Below are 17,635 nucleotides of genomic sequence, written 5' to 3'. Positions count from 1 at the left end.
TAGGTACTGTAGATATGATTTGAACCTTTTAATAATTACAATTCAAATGTTTTACAGTCTGAGGCCCCCACTGTCAACACAGGCACCTTGACAACTCAACTCACAGCGACAGTAGATACAAATAACTTTGGTCTTGTTGCTAGAGCCATCTGCCAGGGTTTTGAAGCTAAACCTACCATTCAAAATAACCTTTTTCTTTGTCCGATTCTGCTCAATATTTGTTCCTGCTTGTGGCTCCACATCCACGATCACATGATTTTTTAAAGTTAGTTGCTGTTGTGTACTTGTTTTACCATTTAATATGTTTTTTTATTCATTATTTTATATGACTTATTTATTTTCATATTTGGTGTGTACATGTTATTATTATTATTGGCTGCAGTTGGTGTGCAGTTTTTATGCAAGTCATATTTATTGCTTAAATATTTAATTACATTTATTAATTTAAAAGTTGGTATTTGTTGCCTCATTTTTTCTCACACACTAAATATGTTTATATAATTTAGAGTGGCTCATGATCACATTTCCAGTATATGTTTAAGATGATGAATTCTACATACCAAATACATCAAATAAAAGTTGAGAAGCTTGGCAAGTGGCTTGTCTCATTATTGATGAAAAATCTGCAATGACAACCAAAGCATTGATAATAGTTAGATGGCTGTCAAAAATGTAGCTTTATGATAAATTTGAATCTAAACTTAGCAACTAAGGTTCAAACTCATGGCCAAGGCACGTAAAAAAAAAGAGTTTAAATATATTTCTCTCTTTTGAAGCATAAAAAATCCATCACCAAACACTCTTCTCTTTGTTTTGCATTTTTTGGCTTCTGATCCGATTTTTGTAATAGTCTTGCCGATCCGATACCGATGCTTTTTTTAATAAGCTTTTGCTACAAAAATGAATTTGTGGAATTGAATATAGTTATGAAAAAAGACTTTCAAAGCATTAAAAATAATGCGACCAATGTATTGCTGAATTTACTTTATTACACAGCACGACCAACCATATTGTTTGGCTTTTGTAACAAACCTCTGTGAGTCAGGGCCTTCCAATAAATCCAATAAAAGTCCATCCAATAAAAGATAAAATTGGAAAAAAATGGGCGTGCAAAATACTTTTAGGGTAGGACTCATTTATATAATTTTATAATATGGCTTTTTTTTTTTAAAATAAACTCTCTTCATTGAAATAGTAATTTAGGTTAGAGCAGCACTTCCCGTGTGAGCTCCCCGCACAATTACAAAGCAGTCCGGGCACAGTGAGGGGGAACTACCGCTGTAGCTACAAAGCTGAATATCCAACGTGAAACTAACTTTACCGTGGTACACCACGGACATGTCTGCACTGTGGTGTTGCGTTTTCTTCTTCTTGCGGGTGGCAACCATCTTTGAGGTGCATTACCGCACCTACCATGTTGGCTTGTGGCCCAGAGTTCTGAATGTTATACGGCAACCGGATCGGCCCGATTTTGTGGCGTAAGACAATATTATCTGATCTTCAAAATACAGATCGGCAGCCGATCCCGATCCTAAAGATCGGATCGGGACATCCCTTTTGGTAAGCTTTGAATTTACAACCATAGCTGTACAAAGAGGTGTCTGTCCATTGTTTATCTGATGCTACAGTACGTTAACATACATTTTCCTATATTTCACTTTAAAACCACCTCCCTTGTAATAACTAACTCATCCAACAACAAGATTATGATTTTTATTAGAATTTGTAGCTTTATTTAAAAAAACCCACACATCTCAAGGCAGCGTTGAGAAGTACTTTGGTGCCAATACCATCAGAAACATTTTTCAGTGAATAGATGACAATAAAACAATACCTCTTGATGACAAACAGATAAAATACACCACACTGTACAATATATAAAATGATGAATTTCTATGCACCACAAAACCACAGCAGTGGAATGAAAGTGGACAGAATTTAAAACCAAAACAAAACAAAACCAGCCTGGAGAGGCAGCCTTGGAGGGGGGGGTGCTCACGAGGTTTCAGCAGGGTAGATGGGAGGCAAGACCCGGCGGGAGTTGGAACGCACCCACGGGTGATCAATGACGCTCTGTAGTGAGAGGCGATCGTTAGGGCAGTGGCGGAGCAGCTTGGAGATCAGGTCTCGTGCGCCGTCAGTGATAATGCGAGGGAACTTCAGATCCACCTGAAAATAGAAAATACTTTGTTCACTCAAATACACAGTACAGGCCAAAAGTTTGGACACCTTCTCATTCAATGCGTTTTCTTAATTTCCATGACTATTTACATTGTACATTCTCAAAACTATGAATGAACACGTGGAATTATGTACTGAAGAAAAGTGTGAAATAACTCTAAATATGTCTTATATTTTAGATTCTTCAAAGTAGCCACCCTTTGCTTTTTTGATAGCGCTGCAAACCCATGGTGTTCTCTCATTGACCTTCATGAGGTCAGGGTTACTTAGTGGAATTTCTTGCCTTGTTAATGGGGTTGGGGTTGTGTGTGTCAAAATTTTTGTCCTGTATACTTTTTCCCTCAAAAAAAAAAAAAAAAAAAAAAAAAAAAAAAAAAGATAGGTCATCTTATAGTGAAGAGGTTTTCAGGGACATTTACACATGCAAACCAACAGGTGGCACCAAATGGCTCCCCACCCCCATCACAATCAGAGCTTTCTTCCTGTCACTCACATACACCAGTGATCTGGCAATTACTCGTGGTTTTTCACCATTAGCTGACGGTCCCAGAATGTATGCCCTGTGAAAAGCGGGGGTTTAAAACAATTTTTTTTTTTTTAAACAAAACTCACTCAATTTTTATAATCTGTATTTAAAAGGAAAATAATATTAAACATTCTTAAATATATATATTTAATGCTTATTACAAAAATATATATTTTTATGCTTAAGTTGGCCAAAAAGTGTCGTGTGTAAACAAGTATGTTTTGTTAAGGTCAACTAGTGCAGTGGTGTCCAAAGTACGGCCCGGGGACCATTAGCAGCCTTTTCACTTCCTCCAATTCAAATCAGGTCTGGACCAAAAAAAACAACAACAAAAAAAAAAAAAACGGAGTACATCTCAAGACCTCAGTTGAGTGACCAAAAGAAGTAACACGCTTTGTCTTTTTGTGGCCTTTGGGCAACACTTATTCCATAAAGCGACGTTAAGAAGAGTTTACAAATGAAGTTACGGCCATGTGTTGAAAGACCAGTACTTGTCCAGCTTCAACATGCGTGTGGAAGGTTTTGGCTTTCATATATGTGTCCACGATGTATTGCTACTATCTGTCTATCATTTCTAAGAGAAGTGTCCACCAACCTTCATGATTCTTTTGTACGTTTCGGCATGGTTGGACGTCTCAAAGGGCGGGTTCCCCACCAGGCATTCGTAGCAGAGGACCCCGATGCACCACAGGTCCACCTTCTCGCTGTGGGTGTGGCCCTCGACCATCTCAGGAGGCAGGTAGTCCAGCGTGCCGCACATTGTACGACGTCTGCACAGACAATCGTGCATGACAAACTGTTCCTAATGATACATACTAGGGGTGCACGATAATTAAACAGGCTGATAAAGAATTATGACATACCGATAAAGTGGATAACATGAAATAGTAAAAAAAACAACAAACGACACAGTTAGCAATTTTGCTAGCGACGGCACAAAGTAGATTGATTGACAATGGTCTACAGCCAATCAGGACGCAGAACACAATGGGCGGGTTCACCCTTAGCCAATAAGGACTGTTATGGCTCTATAGGTAGCCAGCTATTGTTTACTGTGGGTTCCTGATAGGCTCGTACAGACATGTAACCCCACAGAGGTGAAGCTGCACACGTCTTCAACATGAGTATACAACACCCTCTACTGGTAGCAGTAGTAAATACAATGACGAACACATACAACAGAGCACAGATAGATCGCTCTAATCAAACACAAGGCCCGGGGGGCCAGATGTGGCCCGCCACATCATTTTATGTGGCCCGCGAAACCTCGGGAATAATGCATATCAATAATGCACTTCACCTTTGTCCTTCTAAATGTATTTGATCCGTCATTCTGAAAAATGTTACTTCATGCAGTTCTTCTAAAAGTCAGTATTATCTAATCATGCAGCAAGATATTCCATGCATTTTTCAAAAATAAATACTTGAATGTCTGCTTGTCACCATGACATTCTCACTTTACTTCTCATTTCAGAGCAAGTTATCCATCAATTTGTTAGTACAAATATAATAATCTAATGCATGGGCAATTGTGTAATAATATCATGAGGTTCTATTCAAATTTATATTCATATATACTGACAGTTACAAGTGGCCCTCTGAGGGCAGCCGTAACTGCGATGTGGCCCTCAATGAAAATGAGTTTGACACCCCTGCTCTAGAAGGACACAGAACACATGTTCATACGCTGTATTAAATAAATAAATAAAAAAAATACTAATAATAAAAAAAGCTAATTGCACTTTAAAAAAAAATCCACAAAACAGCGAATCCTCGAAAGGTGAACCACGATGTAGTGAGGGTACACTATATCCACCTTTTATGTTTTAAGTGACTGTATGATGAATTTAGTGGCGTGTTTAGAACGTGTTCCTATAGGACAGGGGTCACCAACGTGGTGCCCGCGGGCACCAGTTAGCCCCCCACGACAACATGAGGCGCCCTCAAGCCTGCTTTTCAGTTAATAATGTGAAACACTCTAAAGAAATGCATTCTGAAATACAAGATGTGAGTTGTGGATACCAGCATTTTGTTAATGTTCTGGTAAAACAAGCATAATCGCTTTGTTTGGGTTGAAATAAACAATGAAAATAAATGTTCCAAAAATTAGTAGCTCTTGGCCTTTTTTCGTGTTCTAAAAGTAGCTCTCACAAGAAAAAACAAGTGGTGACCCCTGCTATAGGATGACACCATGAGTCAGACTGTTATGTTGTTATACTGGTATACATACAGGTACACTGACCTCCACTGACAACCAGTGGGTTGATAAGCTTGTTGTGAGTGCACTAATAGCTCCTGACAAAGAAAGAGTGATCGTTTTCCTCACTGACTTGCGAGCGGCACGGTATTAAAACAATTAGTAGTAGTTCTGAAATAAAAGAGACGTCACGACATTACAATTTAGCCATAAATTAGCCCACTGCTGTATAAGCCACAGGGTTCAAAGTTTAAGAAAATAGGCGCAGCTTATACACTGGAATTTACGGTACCGTACTGTGCTGTAGGTGGGTTAGCTTGAGCAAATCAAGCACTCCTTTTCTCCTCTGTGTGACGTGCTGTAAACACACGTGTTTTGTTGTGGGACCTCACCGCTGCCTCAGACACCTCGCATGCCCACCAGCTAGGTAGGTAGGTAGCTAGCTAACGGTCTGCACCCTCAACACACCAAACCCCACCATCCACCCAAAAGCCCACGAAGACACCCGCACCGCCAAAGAAGCGGCCTCGCTCCCATCGCGCAAGACACCGGCCCCAGTTGGCCAGCAAACCACTCTGACCCACGCTCCGAACTTTTGGGTCGCCGTTATTTTTTTAAAATGTTTTATTAAATTGTAGCAATGTCATGATATTTAGTAATGGAAGTGACACCACCGAATAAAGTTTTGTTGTATATTCTGTGCAGTCACAATAACATCTATATCTATTTGGTCCAGGACAAACATGCAGGTACACTTTGTCAAATCCAGCATTGTTTGAGTTGTTTGGTATCACCTTGAATGTTTTTTTTTATTTTTTTTTATCGTGCATCACTAATATGTAATTCCCTCCCCCAAAAAACACACGCACACAGTTTACCTGAGAGAAGGTGCGTGCACGGACCAACCGAAGTCGGCTATTTTTAGCTCTCCGCGATAGCCAAGAAGCAGATTCTCTGGCTTGATGTCGCGATGGATCACCTTCCTCTCGTGGCAGTACTGTAGTGCGTCAGATATCTCCTCCATGTACTGGTTCATAGAGGTGATTTCAATTATAAAATCATTGAAAGCAGCAATATTGGCTTCATATGTATTACAGCGGGATGTACTTACAGTGGCGGCGCGCTTCTCATCAAATCGTCCACACCTTTGCAGCTCCTTGTACATTTCGCCACGTGGAGCGTACTCCAGCACCAGAAACACCCTCTTTCGATCGTGGAAGTAGTTGTAAAAGCGCAGGATGTTGGGATGCCTGAAAAGAGGGTAAAATAATTATTATAATTAACAGGAGGTGGGTGTCTAAAGTGCAGCAGGGGGACCATTTTCAGCCTGCTGCTTTTTTTGGCTCTAGATATATTCTAAAAATAAAATGCATTTGTTAATGCTATGTATACTGTATTATTAGACATTACACTAATTTGCTTTGTCATCTATAAGACAAAACTAAAACGTGGACGTTTTGTTCAGAGAGCTTTGCATATATTGAGCCATGTTGGATTTTGTTTTAGCATCTTTAATGAACAAAATATACAAGCGCCGCGTCCATCTTGTTAATGTGTGTTCCCCAGCGGAAGAAGATGAGAGTGTCTTAATCACATACACAAGAATGGAGAGGCGACAGTGCGCAGAGATACGACGGGAGACAAATATAACACCAGCGATTTGTGGTTTGATTTTTTTCGAGGCGGCATTTTTTTGATGCAAATGTATTGCTCTTTTGAACACATAGCCAAACTCTTTACTTAAATGGCCCCAGCAACTAAGCGGAACTACATTCCTCGTCACAGAAATCCGACCAGAACTGGACTCATGGGACCAAGTGGAAGTCACTGTCGATGCACTACATTGCTGATGGGGTTGTCATACAACTTCAAGTTATAAAAGAGCGTCAGACTGTGTGACTCTGTGGGGAGATGCACTGTGCCGCCGTCTGTCGTCATAACAGAGAGCCATAAGTAACAGATGCGTTACTTAGGCTAAAAAATGTAACGCAATTAAATAAATTAGTTACCGCACTATTTTTGACTGCCCTAGTTATTATATTTCCCCATTCACTTTAATTGGTCACGGGTCCGGACCGGATCGGACCGAGGTCCACCGTTTGGTGATGGCTGTGATATACAATGGATGACATACAGAACATCACTTGACCTCACAGTGCAGCACTCAAAAGAACCAACTTTGCCTTTTCTCTGCCTTTTTGGAACACCAAAAGAGGGAGTACCCTTGACTACCCTTGAGGGTTGAGAGAAGAGAAGGATATAAACAGGATGTTATGGACTACAGCCTTGTCCCGTTACTTTTGTCCAGCTTTCCAATGCATGTTGTCACTCATTATCAAGGCGACATTTTACCTTGCTTTGTATAGCTAAGAATGCAAAAATGTGACTCAAAACACTTCCGTACAGTTAATGAAGGTTTTTCGACGGTGACAGTTTGACCCCTGGAACAGATTATTTCTATTTGCCTTGCTTTCCTGCAGTCTTAGCATGGCAAAGAGTGTGCGAGCATTTACTTGAGGCGGGCCTGGATCTCGATCTCTCTCCTCAGCTGGTGCTCCACACCCTCTTTCTCCATCTCGGACTTGAACAGCACCTTCAGAGCCACGATGGCGTGCATCTTCTTCACCCTGGCAAGGTACACGTTGCCAAACTTGCCTTTCCCGAGGGGTCGACCAATGTCAAAGTCATCAATGGTGATCTTCCTGTTCAAAGTGATGATTCAAAAAAGGTAGGAAACACAGGAGGTCAACCAAGACAGACGCTACTATACATACTTTGCGCCTGGAATGGAAGACGAACTGACACATTCTCTCCCTGGTCCTAAAAAAAAAAAAAAAAAGTAATGAGTAATAGGAATATTAAAGTCAGTGTTTACTGCTATGTACCTCTATGCATAGAGGCTCACTTTACCTGTGATGACATTTTTGTCTGTTGTGTCTGGCCGCGGCTTCATCAAAATGCGCTGCGGGCCCACCGCCATACTTGGGGTGGCAAACTAATAACAGTAGAAAATAGCAACAAGTGAATGATTGCTATCAAGACTATAATTAAACCAGCCTGTTATTATGACAATACTCTATTTTACTTGTAGTAATACGTGTTATGCATGATGACTGAATAAACTACTGCGACCACACCATCCATTTTTTATGTCAATCTGCAATGGTAAAGCTCTACTGTAAATACAAAAGCTACCCATAAATAACTGCATGCTTATTGTCATATTATTTAAAAATAATAAATCTTTATCTTACCGGCCGCTGGAAAGTCCTAGGCTCGTAATTCTCTTTATTCTGTGAAGGAAAAAAATGCAAAATAAATTCAAATTCTTTTCTTCAATAATAGGATAACACAAATAAAAATCAACCAATTTGTCCATCATATGTTGTGCCATAAATACAAAACAGGCCAGTCTAGTAGTATACTTTCATGATAACAAATATAGCTCATAAATAAAAAAGGTACCTTTAGTGGTATCAGACATTAAAATGAACAAGAAACTGAAGAACCAATTTTTCCATGTCTGTACATCATACTACAGCGCTTTTTGAATTTTTTGTTGTTGTTCATACAGGCCTTTAAAAACACAGCAGTAAGTAACTGGGACAATACTAAAGACGTTCACAGACACTATCGTTCGGAACAATGGTAAAGAGCGACGACAAGGCCCCAAACGATGTTAAAAGTAGCTATAACTTGTTGGGTTTAAAATTAAGCTCGTTGTTTCACCTACTACGATGTACCATCACATACGTATTTCGCGTATTGTTTTGACATAATATAACCAAATATATAGCGCTAAATTAGGCTCTTAATTCAAAATGGATGCTAAACCACGGTCGGCTAGCTCGCTAAAAACTACCCAAACTACGCACAAAAAAAGTGACTGTCAACTCTCGCTGGCGAATATCGTACTATCATTTCAATAATATAACAACATTTACCTGCATCTTCGTGGGAAATCAATGGGTAATGACTTCAAATGTGTGGCAAAAACTTCTCTGTTCTATTCTGAATAGGTACGCCGCCAACGTTTTCAAACTGTCACGAAAAACGAAGCTGATTGGTCAGCGGGTCTCTGAGAGCTCCCATTGGACAATAGGGCCCGGAAAAAGGATGGGGAAAAAAATTGCAGGATTGGCTGAAAACGAGATTGACCCGCCCCTCTACTGTTTACTATACGCATTAGACTCGAGGTTTAAATCCAAAGATATTTGTCACTCTTTACTTTACAAATACAAGAACGATAGTATAAATAAAAGTAAAAAGTTACATTAGATTACCACAAGGGTAAAGCGCTTGGTATCTTACATTCATAATGTGGTGGTCATGACCGAATCAGTGGTTTGTGGGTCAAAATGTCCAAACCTTTTTGTCTTTTATCCCTTCATTCCTTTTACAAAGTTTTGTTCACAAAATACCACAAAATGCAATACATAGCATTTTATTTAAATGAACAACAGAAATAACACTTGTGCTTTCTGCATCGTGATGTGAAAAGCATATGTGAAGCCTTATGTATTAAAACTGGATTTATGATAGACGGAATCTTATTCATAATGAACATTTCTTGCATTATTTAAAAGAAGAAAGAGAAATGCCTGTGTGATATAAGTAATTTAAAAGAGTCAAACACATTATATAAAAAAATGTCAACTTGTTCCATCAGGCCAAAAAAACATAGCTCAGTTTAAAATTGGCATTCTTGAAAGATCCCTCAACATGTGAATCAGCAGGAAGTCCAGTCAAGAAATGGCACTTGTTCTCATTCGATAATCTAAGTGTTTCTAATAATGTGGTACCTGTGTTTTCCACGTCATCAATACTGGAAGATCAAATTAAACATTTGTTTCGACTGGAGTGTAAACACTTTGGCTCGTGTTTTGAGTGCTATAACAGAGGAATCGTTCGTTAAAAAAGGATGCATTCACTTAGTCCGCATTGCTCTGAACAGAGCAATTGCTGAAAGCGAGTGTGCAGCACGGCAGCAGGATAGCCAGGGAGCGACGCAGATTAGGAATCAGTTCATCTGGTTTGCTCTCACTGTTGACAGTATCTCCACCTGCAGGTTCCTCCTCGCCCTCCTGCTCCTCCTCGCCGCCACCTCGTCCCTCAGGGGGGCACAGCCGCGGCTGGAAAACCACATCCAAAAACTCCAGTCTGTGGAGCCCGGAGAGGCCGCGGAGCATTCTACAACTCCGCACAATCTGCATCTCGCTGAGGGTGCAGGCCTTTAGATAGAGGCGCTTCAGGTCCTTCAGGCGGCTCGCGCAGAGCAACCCGGGTCCTACCTCCTTGCCGCCAAGGCTCAGCTCCTCGAGTCCCAGCCATCCTGCTCCTAACCCCAAGGAAGCCATTTGCAGCTGGTAGCCCTGACGCGTAGTGATGCTTATTTCTAGATACTTAAGCCGAAATAGGCCTTCCACACCACACGCCCCATCCTTGGCAGCACAGGTCCTGAGCCCGCTAGCGGTCACTCGAAATGTGTCACATAACTCCAAACGGCTGAGCCTCTGCCATGACGTCAGACTCTGCAGGTGCTGGTCTTTGAAAGAAGGGACATTATTGAGGATTAAACATTCGATAGAAATCCCTGACGGAGCGCTACGTCCACTACTTCCTTTCTGTTTCGCACTGGAGGTGGCTTCAGCACCCTCTTCAGACGATGTAGGAAGGTCCTGGTTGAAGAAGTCCTGAGGCAGCTCACAGCCTCGCAGCTCCAACACCTTCAGGGATGGAGGCAGGAGTTGGCAACTGGGGAGGCTTCTCAAATCAGCATGCAGAAGGTAGAGCCTACTCAGGCGAGGGCACTTGGTGGACAAAGCTTTGAGCCAAGCCTCGGAGAGGAAGGTGCCTCCTCGGACAGAGAGGAGCAAACCACGCAAGCGTAAACATCGAAGCCCACAACCTAGATACTGGCGGAGCAAGGCCCACAGAATACGGGATGTCATCTTGTGGAGAAAAGAGAGGAGAGAGACACTTTATGTCAACGGGAACATGGTAGGGTAGAGAGACAAGACACTTTGTCACATTTTATGTCATCAGGAACAAGTCTGGGTAAAGAGAGGCACACTTTGTCAACAGGACCAAGTTAGTGTACACAAACCAACCGCACTACTACGAAACCAAAACAAAAAATGCAAGATACAATTTTAGAGGCAAAAATAAGAGCTAGAGGTGAAGATGGTGCCACATAAAAGGTTCACTTCTTCTTACCCCTTTCCACGCAGTCAGGTCGACAAGTCTCCACAGTCTTTGATCCCTCACAAGGCGTCTCCATCTCTTACACACTCTGAAAGGACGCCATTTAATACAATACTTCAATCATGAGTCAGGGAGCGGTTATTGTCATCAAGATCAATGCGGGGAAGCTTTATTATTATCTTACCTTCCAGCTCGGACGAGCTCACGAACGCTCAAATATGACAGCACGTCAAGTAAGATGTTTTCTGGAAGGTAGTTGAGGTTACAAGGTGTAAATTCATCCATTATGTAAACCAAATTGTTGACACTTTCTCTCTGTGTGTGTGTGTGTCGGACGGACAAAAATGCTGAAGCACCACCGGGGTGCGCCTTCATCAACACTCCGCCGGAAACAGCTGCTTGACTGCAGGATCCGGTGTCACTTTGTAAACGAAATGAAAACTGTAAATATAATAATAATAATAATAATGGTAATGTGTTAATGTGTAAAATGTATACATTTTCTTAAAAAAAATCTCTCTCAGTCATATATTAATATATGTTGATTAATTAAAAAAAATGTAAACATAGTCATTCTAGCTGAACGTGAAGTTCAGAAACCCACAGCGCATGCGCGCTCTCTGGACAAGATGGCGACCAGCAACGGCGGCGGAATGGAAGTAGACGGGGCAGGCGAGTATTTATTTGTACATTTATTCAAATACTTCCCATCATAGCAACACAACTTCACACGTATGTCATGTCTAAATACAAGTCTGTCCGTTTGTGGCGAAGAATTTGCCATATTAAATCTCCCAGGCTGCTAGTTGTCTGACACGGGTTTGGCTTGTTGTAAAATATATCAACAAATGAACTAGTTTGAGTCAATATTCCCCTCTTTGTTTATCAAACTCAATCTGTGTCACTGCACCATTATAACAAATGAGACAGATAATATTGTGAAGTTAGTCCCGGCACCCCAATCCCATTAGGATGTCATATTGTTGCTTTTAGCCCAACACTGACAACACAACACAAACTACACTGTACACTGTTGGGTTCTTAATTGTTAAGAAATGAACCTGGATGTTTCTTCTATTGTGTGTCTGCAGCGAGCCCCAGTGTGATGGCCTCAGGGATGACCGGCAGTGTCTCCGTGGCTTTGCATCCTCTTGTCATCCTCAACATATCCGACCACTGGATACGTATCCGCTCACAAGAGGGCCGACCGATGCAAGGTCGGCTTATTTGTCGTATGTGTGTGTGTCTCTCATGCTGGACTGTTGTGTCATCTCTGTGGTTATCTCTCATGTTCCAGTCATCGGCGCTCTCATCGGGAAGCAGGAGGGCCGAAACATCGAGGTGATGAACTCTTTTGAGCTGCTCTCACACACCATCGATGACAAAGTGCACATTGACAAGGAGTACTACTACACCAAGGAGGAGCAATGTGAGCTTTCATGAAAAAAATGGCTTTGGTGTTTGGTAAATAGTGTTACTGTACTTATGTGTGCCTTCACAGTCAAACAGGTGTTCAAAGACATGGAGTTCTTGGGCTGGTACACCACCGGCGGGCCACCGGACCAGTCTGACATCCACATTCACAAACAGGTGGATTAACAGAGCGAAAATCCTCTTAATACTATTCAATTAAATACAACCTTGATTGTTATGTCTTCTCCTGTCAGGTGTGTGAGATCATCGAGAGCCCGCTCTTCCTCAAGCTCAACCCGATGACCAAACACACTGATGTGAGTTTGGAAAGAATGGGAATAGAAATTATCTGTTCCAGTGTCAAAAACGTGTACAAACAACTTAACCACCATTTTCTTCCTCAGCTGCCCGTTAGCGTTTATGAGTCCGTCATTGACATCATCAGCGGCGAGGTAACCTTCCTCCAAAGTCTGACTCATACTTTAGCAACGCCTTCTTTCAACGTCGTCCTCTCCAACGCAGGCCACCATGCTGTTTGCCGAGCTGAACTACACCCTCGCTACGGAGGAGGCCGAGAGGATAGGCGTGGACCACGTGGCCCGCATGACGGCCACCGGCACGGGCGAGAACTCCACAGGTAAAGTAAGTTTGGGACAAAAAAAACTTAAATAAGGCTCTGATATGTTGTGTTGTCGTGGCAGTCGCTGAGCACCTTATAGCCCAGCACAGCGCCATCAAGATGCTGCACAGTCGCGTGAAGATCATCCTGGAGTACGTCAAAGCGGTGGAAGCAGGTGAGACGCTGTTAATGAGCAGGCTGGAAATGATACACTTCCTTGCAGCACGTCGTTAAGTTGAGGCCCCTCACACTTCATTGCAAGTTCTGTTTGATGCCACATGTGCTACTTCGGCTTTTGCAGGATTCCATGTTTCTTAGCCTTCTGTTATAACATCTCTCATCGTCTTTAACTTAATTGGAAGCATTTAGCTGTCACAGGTTTTTAAAATTGTATTCTATTTTCAAGAAACTTCACCTGTGCAACGTAATTTGCATCGTGCCACTAGATGGTGCTCTTTATCTTGTCTTGTGAATATCCGATGAAAAACATGTACAGCATCCACATTTTGTGGCTTAAAAAAATATGAAAAAAAATCGATTTAATTATTACTTTTGGTAAAATAATTAAGTTATGTTAACTAAATTTAGATTAAGAAAAACATTTATGTTAAAATGTTTTCTTTTAGTTTTTTCAACATTTCAACATTTATCAGTGGCAACCAGTCAGATTTTTTCCCTATAACATCACTGACCAATGAAAAGCATGTTTTGTTAATCCAAAACACACAAAAAAATTGATATTTTTGGTTTATTTTATGGTAAAATAATTGTCAGCATTTTTTAAATTGACATTTTTCATATATATATATATATATATATATATGTGTGTGTGTGTGTGTGTATATACACAGACCCTTTCCAAAAAATTAGAATGTCATGGAAAAGTTGTTTAATTTCCATAATTCCACTCAAAAAGTTAAACTTTCATAGATTATAGATTCAGGGCCCACAATTTAAACGATTTCAAGTGTTTGTTTATTTTTACGTAATTTGGGCTTCCAGCTCATAAAACCCATGAAAACAGGAATTCAAAAAATTAGAATACTGTGAAGAAATCACCATTTACTTCTCAGTTTTTGCAGGAAAAAAAGAAAGAAATTAGGATCACATCAAATCAATCAAAATATGGTGCTTTCAAAAGGACATGTCAATCTTCAATACTTGGTTGGGAATCCCTTTGCCTTAATCACTGCCTCGATGCCACGTGGCATTGAAGCAATCAGCCTGTGGCATTGCCTGGGAGTTATGGAAGCCCAGATTTCCTTGATGCTTGCTGTCAGCTCTTCTTTGTTGTTGGGTCTGGTGCCCCTCATTTTCCTCTTGAGAATACCCCATAGATTCTCAATGGGGTTTAGGTCCGGTGAGTTGGCTGGCCAGTCAAGCACTGTGATGGCATGGGCATCAAACCAGGTTTTGGTGCTTCTGGCGGTATGGGCAGGGGCCAGGTCCTGCTGGAAGATGAAATCTGCATCTCCATACAGATCCTCAGCAGAAGGAATCATGAAGTCCTCTAAAACATTCTGGTCGACTGTTGCGGTGACCTTGGATTTAAGAAAGCAGAGTTTACCAACACCTGCACCGGACATTGCACCCCAAATCATGACGGACTGTGGATTTTTCACACTGGACCTCAGGCAGCTTGGGTTCTGTTCCTCACTCGTCTTCCTCCAAACCCTTGGACCGTGATTCCCAAATGAAAGGCACACTTTACTTTCATCGGAAAAGAGGACCTTGGACCACTGGCCAGCAGTCCAGTCCTTCTTCTCCTTGGCCCAGTGGAGACGCTTCCTACGTTGGCTCAGGTTCAGAAGTGGCTTGACCCGAGGAACCCGACAGTTGTAGCCCATCTCCCGGATGCGTCTGAATGTGGTGGTTTTTGAAGCTGTGACTCCCGCCTCATTCCACTCTTTCTGGATCTCTGCCAGATTCTTGAATCTTCCCTGTTTGATAATCCACTGAAGTCCACGGTCATCTCTTTTGCTGGTGCATCTTCTCCTGCTACATTTTGCCCTTCCTCGAGACTTTCCATTGATATGCTTGGACACAGCACTCTGTGAACAGCCAGCCTTCTTAGCTGTGAACTTTTGTGGCTTACCCATCCTATGGAGGGTATCAATGATGGTCTTCTGGCCAGTTGTCATGTCTGCAGTCTTCCCCATATTGAACCGAACTGAGACAATTGAACCAAACTGAAGCAATTTAATGACACCTGGGGAAGCCTGTGCAGGTGATTTGAGTTTAGTAGATGATTAGTGTGTGACACTCAGTTTAAAACATTCATGCCCTGCAAAATTTGGGCTGATTTCTTCACAGTATTCTAATTTTTTGAATTCCTGTTTTCGTGGGTTTAATGAGCTGGAAGCCCAAATTATGTAAAAATAAACAAATAAATACTTGAAATCGTTTAAATTGTGGGCCCTGAATCTATAATCTATGAAAGTTTAATTTTTTTAATAGAATTATGGAAATGAAACAACTTTTCCATGACATTCTAATTTTTTGGAAAGGGTCTGTATATATATATATATATATATATATATAAATATGAAAATTATTTCTTGGTTAAAAAAATAATGTAAAATCTTTAAGTCTTTATGGATGTAATTATTTTATGCCTCTCCCATTGCAAATTACTTATTTGTAAAGTTCATAAACTTGCAGCAGTTTGCAATAAACCAAGAAATTACAGGAATTTAATAGCTCAAAACGAGTAATACGATAAATGGCCACTATTGGAAGTTTATACTGTAAATGAATGTAATTTACATGGAGGGTGTTGAATGATTTTGAGTGCATCTGAACAGTGTTCCCTTGCTACATTGCGGTTCACCTTTTCACGGATTTGCCGTTTTGCGTTTTTTTTAAAGTGCAATTTTGCTTCTTCTTTTTTTTAACAGTGTATGAATGCGCATTGTGTTTCTGCGTCCTTGTGGTGTATTAGAGCGATCTATCAGTGCTCTGTTGGATGTGTCTGTTATTGTATTTTCTACTGCTACCAGTAGAGGCTGTTGTATACTCATGTGAGAGTTGAAGACGTGTGCGGCTCCACCTAGTCTCAGTATGTGTTTACGGGCCTGTAGGAGCATATTACGAACCCACCGTAGACAATATAGACCCCAACAGTCCTTATTGGCGAAGGGTGAACCCGTCCATTGTGTTTTGCGTCCAGATCGGCCGTAGACCATTATCAATCAGTTTCCTTCGTGCTGTTTCCCGTTGTGGTCAATGGTCCCTAGCAAACTTTCTGTGTGAGCTGCTTGCTAACCGCCAATAAACAATAGAAGAAGAAGCTAACCGGCTAAATGAATCTTTGGTTCAAGGAGTAGGATGACGACGACGGCAGCTGCAGTATGTTTTAACAAGGATCCAAAAACGCTACAGAGGAGGAGTGAATACGCGTGCGTCACTTAATAATTTCTTGTGTCCAACCGCGTAGGTTGATCTTTAAAATTCTAACCAAATTTAAACTTTGAAAGTGTTTAAACAAGAGAGGAATGTGAGAAAATGTTAATGCCCGTCTGAGAAAAGTGTATAAAGTGTATGGTGAGGGGTTTTACAGCCTTAAAACATATATAATCATTGTAAAAAAATAAAATAAAAAATAAAGTTGGCTACTTCGCAGATTTCAGCAATTGCAGGCTATTTTGGGAATCTATTCCCCGTGATAAACAAGGGAACACTGTATTTAGTTTGCTGTATGGTGCTTCATGTTTTAATGTAATGTTTTTGGCCTTTTCTTGGTCCGACAGGAGAGGTTCCCTTTAACCACGAGATCCTGCGAGAAGCTAACGCCCTGTGCCACAGACTGCCGGTCCTCAGCACCATCAAGTTTAAAACAGACTTCTATGATGTAAGACCCTCCGCCCCTCAAAAAACACCAGCTGCTGTGTTGTGACGTCGCCCCCTTGTGTCTCCCCCGCAGCAATGCAACGACGTGGGCCTCATGGCCTACTTGGGCACCATCACCAAGTCATGCAACAGCATGAACCAGTTCATCAACAAGTTCAACGTCCTCTATGACCGACAGGGCATCGGCCGCAGGATGCGAGGACTCTTTTTCTGATTCTGAAGGCTTTTTTTTGGTTTATTTTTGTTATCAAGACACCGACAAGTGTAGGCCAAAGCACCTTGCGACACCAGTAAACAAACCAAGGCTCTCACCACTGGAAATGAACATTTTACCCGTTTTTGTTGAATTCTAATTTGATCGTTATGTATGTAATAAAATGTTTACTGTTATTGTTTTTCCATAGGACTTTCCATAGCGTTTCCTTCTCTGCCTCTTAAAGGGGCTCTACACTTTTTTCAACACGTCAGCAGTGTGCTTTTTTTTTTAAAACAAGCTTGTGAAAGCAACGCAGCAACATGGCAGTTTTGTGTTTGTTTGAAGTTGCCTTCCTGCTGTTTTGACGGCTTCTGGAGGTTTAAAAAGGCACGGGGGCGGGCGGGGGGCGTTCCGTTGCGCGAGTCAGCATTAAATGTACAGCAGAACTCC

General features: G+C 41.3%; 3 protein-coding genes across 4 annotated transcripts; 1 reads left to right on the top strand and 2 right to left on the bottom strand.

Annotated features, from left to right (window-relative positions):
• Window positions 1-1,711: 1,711 nt before the first annotated feature.
• On the bottom strand, window positions 1,712-8,961 carry aurkb (aurora kinase B). Of its 2 annotated transcripts, XM_054792083.1 has the most exons (9): window positions 8,849-8,961; window positions 8,159-8,197; window positions 7,815-7,899; window positions 7,679-7,724; window positions 7,418-7,606; window positions 6,016-6,154; window positions 5,783-5,931; window positions 3,303-3,477; window positions 1,712-2,169 (listed from the first exon to the last, which is right to left on the bottom strand). In XM_054792083.1, the coding sequence occupies exons 1-9, from the start codon at window positions 8,852-8,854 to the stop codon at window positions 1,996-1,998; spliced, it is 1,002 nt and encodes a 333-aa protein (XP_054648058.1). In that variant the 5' UTR covers window positions 8,855-8,961; the 3' UTR covers window positions 1,712-1,995. The 2 variants fall into 2 exon arrangements, with proteins under 2 accessions (XP_054648058.1, XP_054648061.1); XM_054792086.1 differs by lacking the exon at window positions 8,849-8,961 and having other exon boundaries at window positions 7,418-7,602.
• A 371-nt stretch (window positions 8,962-9,332) lies between these two features.
• Window positions 9,333-11,478, bottom strand: LOC129189993 (F-box/LRR-repeat protein 12-like). The gene is made up of 3 exons (XM_054792256.1): window positions 11,293-11,478; window positions 11,121-11,196; window positions 9,333-10,855 (listed from the first exon to the last, which is right to left on the bottom strand). Exons 1-3 carry the CDS (start codon window positions 11,391-11,393, stop codon window positions 9,836-9,838), a joined length of 1,197 nt encoding a protein of 398 aa, XP_054648231.1. The 5' UTR covers window positions 11,394-11,478; the 3' UTR covers window positions 9,333-9,835.
• A 250-nt stretch (window positions 11,479-11,728) lies between these two features.
• cops6 (COP9 signalosome subunit 6) lies at window positions 11,729-17,388 on the top strand. Its single transcript, XM_054792070.1, has 10 exons — window positions 11,729-11,780; window positions 12,200-12,325; window positions 12,406-12,537; window positions 12,610-12,698; window positions 12,776-12,838; window positions 12,926-12,973; window positions 13,044-13,158; window positions 13,223-13,315; window positions 16,890-16,990; window positions 17,063-17,388. The coding sequence occupies exons 1-10, from the start codon at window positions 11,738-11,740 to the stop codon at window positions 17,201-17,203; spliced, it is 951 nt and encodes a 316-aa protein (XP_054648045.1). The 5' UTR covers window positions 11,729-11,737; the 3' UTR covers window positions 17,204-17,388.
• The last annotated feature ends 247 nt before the right edge of the window (window positions 17,389-17,635 follow it).

This window comes from Dunckerocampus dactyliophorus, chromosome 11, assembly GCF_027744805.1.
Source record: "Dunckerocampus dactyliophorus isolate RoL2022-P2 chromosome 11, RoL_Ddac_1.1, whole genome shotgun sequence".
Lineage (NCBI taxonomy): Eukaryota > Metazoa > Chordata > Actinopteri > Syngnathiformes > Syngnathidae > Dunckerocampus > Dunckerocampus dactyliophorus.
The sequence above is the reverse complement of the archived record's forward strand: the minus strand, read 5'-3'. Positions and strand labels throughout refer to the sequence as shown.

Excerpts from the sequence above, each read along its gene's own strand:
- aurkb (XM_054792083.1), bottom strand. Across the intron at positions 6,155-7,417 it reads GAGATCCAGGCCCGCCTCAA|GCATCCCAACATCCTGCGCT; the intron begins GTAAATGCTCGC and ends CCCTCTTTTCAG. Across the intron at positions 5,932-6,015 it reads ATGAGAAGCGCGCCGCCACT|TACATGGAGGAGATATCTGA; the intron begins GTAAGTACATCC and ends TCTATGAACCAG.
- LOC129189993 (XM_054792256.1), bottom strand. The coding sequence starts at position 11,393 with ATGGATGAATTTACACCTTGTAACCTCAACTACCTTCCAGAAAACATC. Across the intron at positions 11,197-11,292 it reads GAGCTCGTCCGAGCTGGAAG|AGTGTGTAAGAGATGGAGAC; the intron begins GTAAGATAATAA and ends GCGTCCTTTCAG. Across the intron at positions 10,856-11,120 it reads ACCTGACTGCGTGGAAAGGG|ATGACATCCCGTATTCTGTG; the intron begins GTAAGAAGAAGT and ends TTTCTCCACAAG.
- cops6 (XM_054792070.1), top strand. The coding sequence starts at position 11,738 with ATGGCGACCAGCAACGGCGGCGGAATGGAAGTAGACGGGGCAG. Across the intron at positions 12,839-12,925 it reads CGATGACCAAACACACTGAT|CTGCCCGTTAGCGTTTATGA; the intron begins GTGAGTTTGGAA and ends TTTCTTCCTCAG. Across the intron at positions 12,974-13,043 it reads TTGACATCATCAGCGGCGAG|GCCACCATGCTGTTTGCCGA; the intron begins GTAACCTTCCTC and ends TCTCCAACGCAG.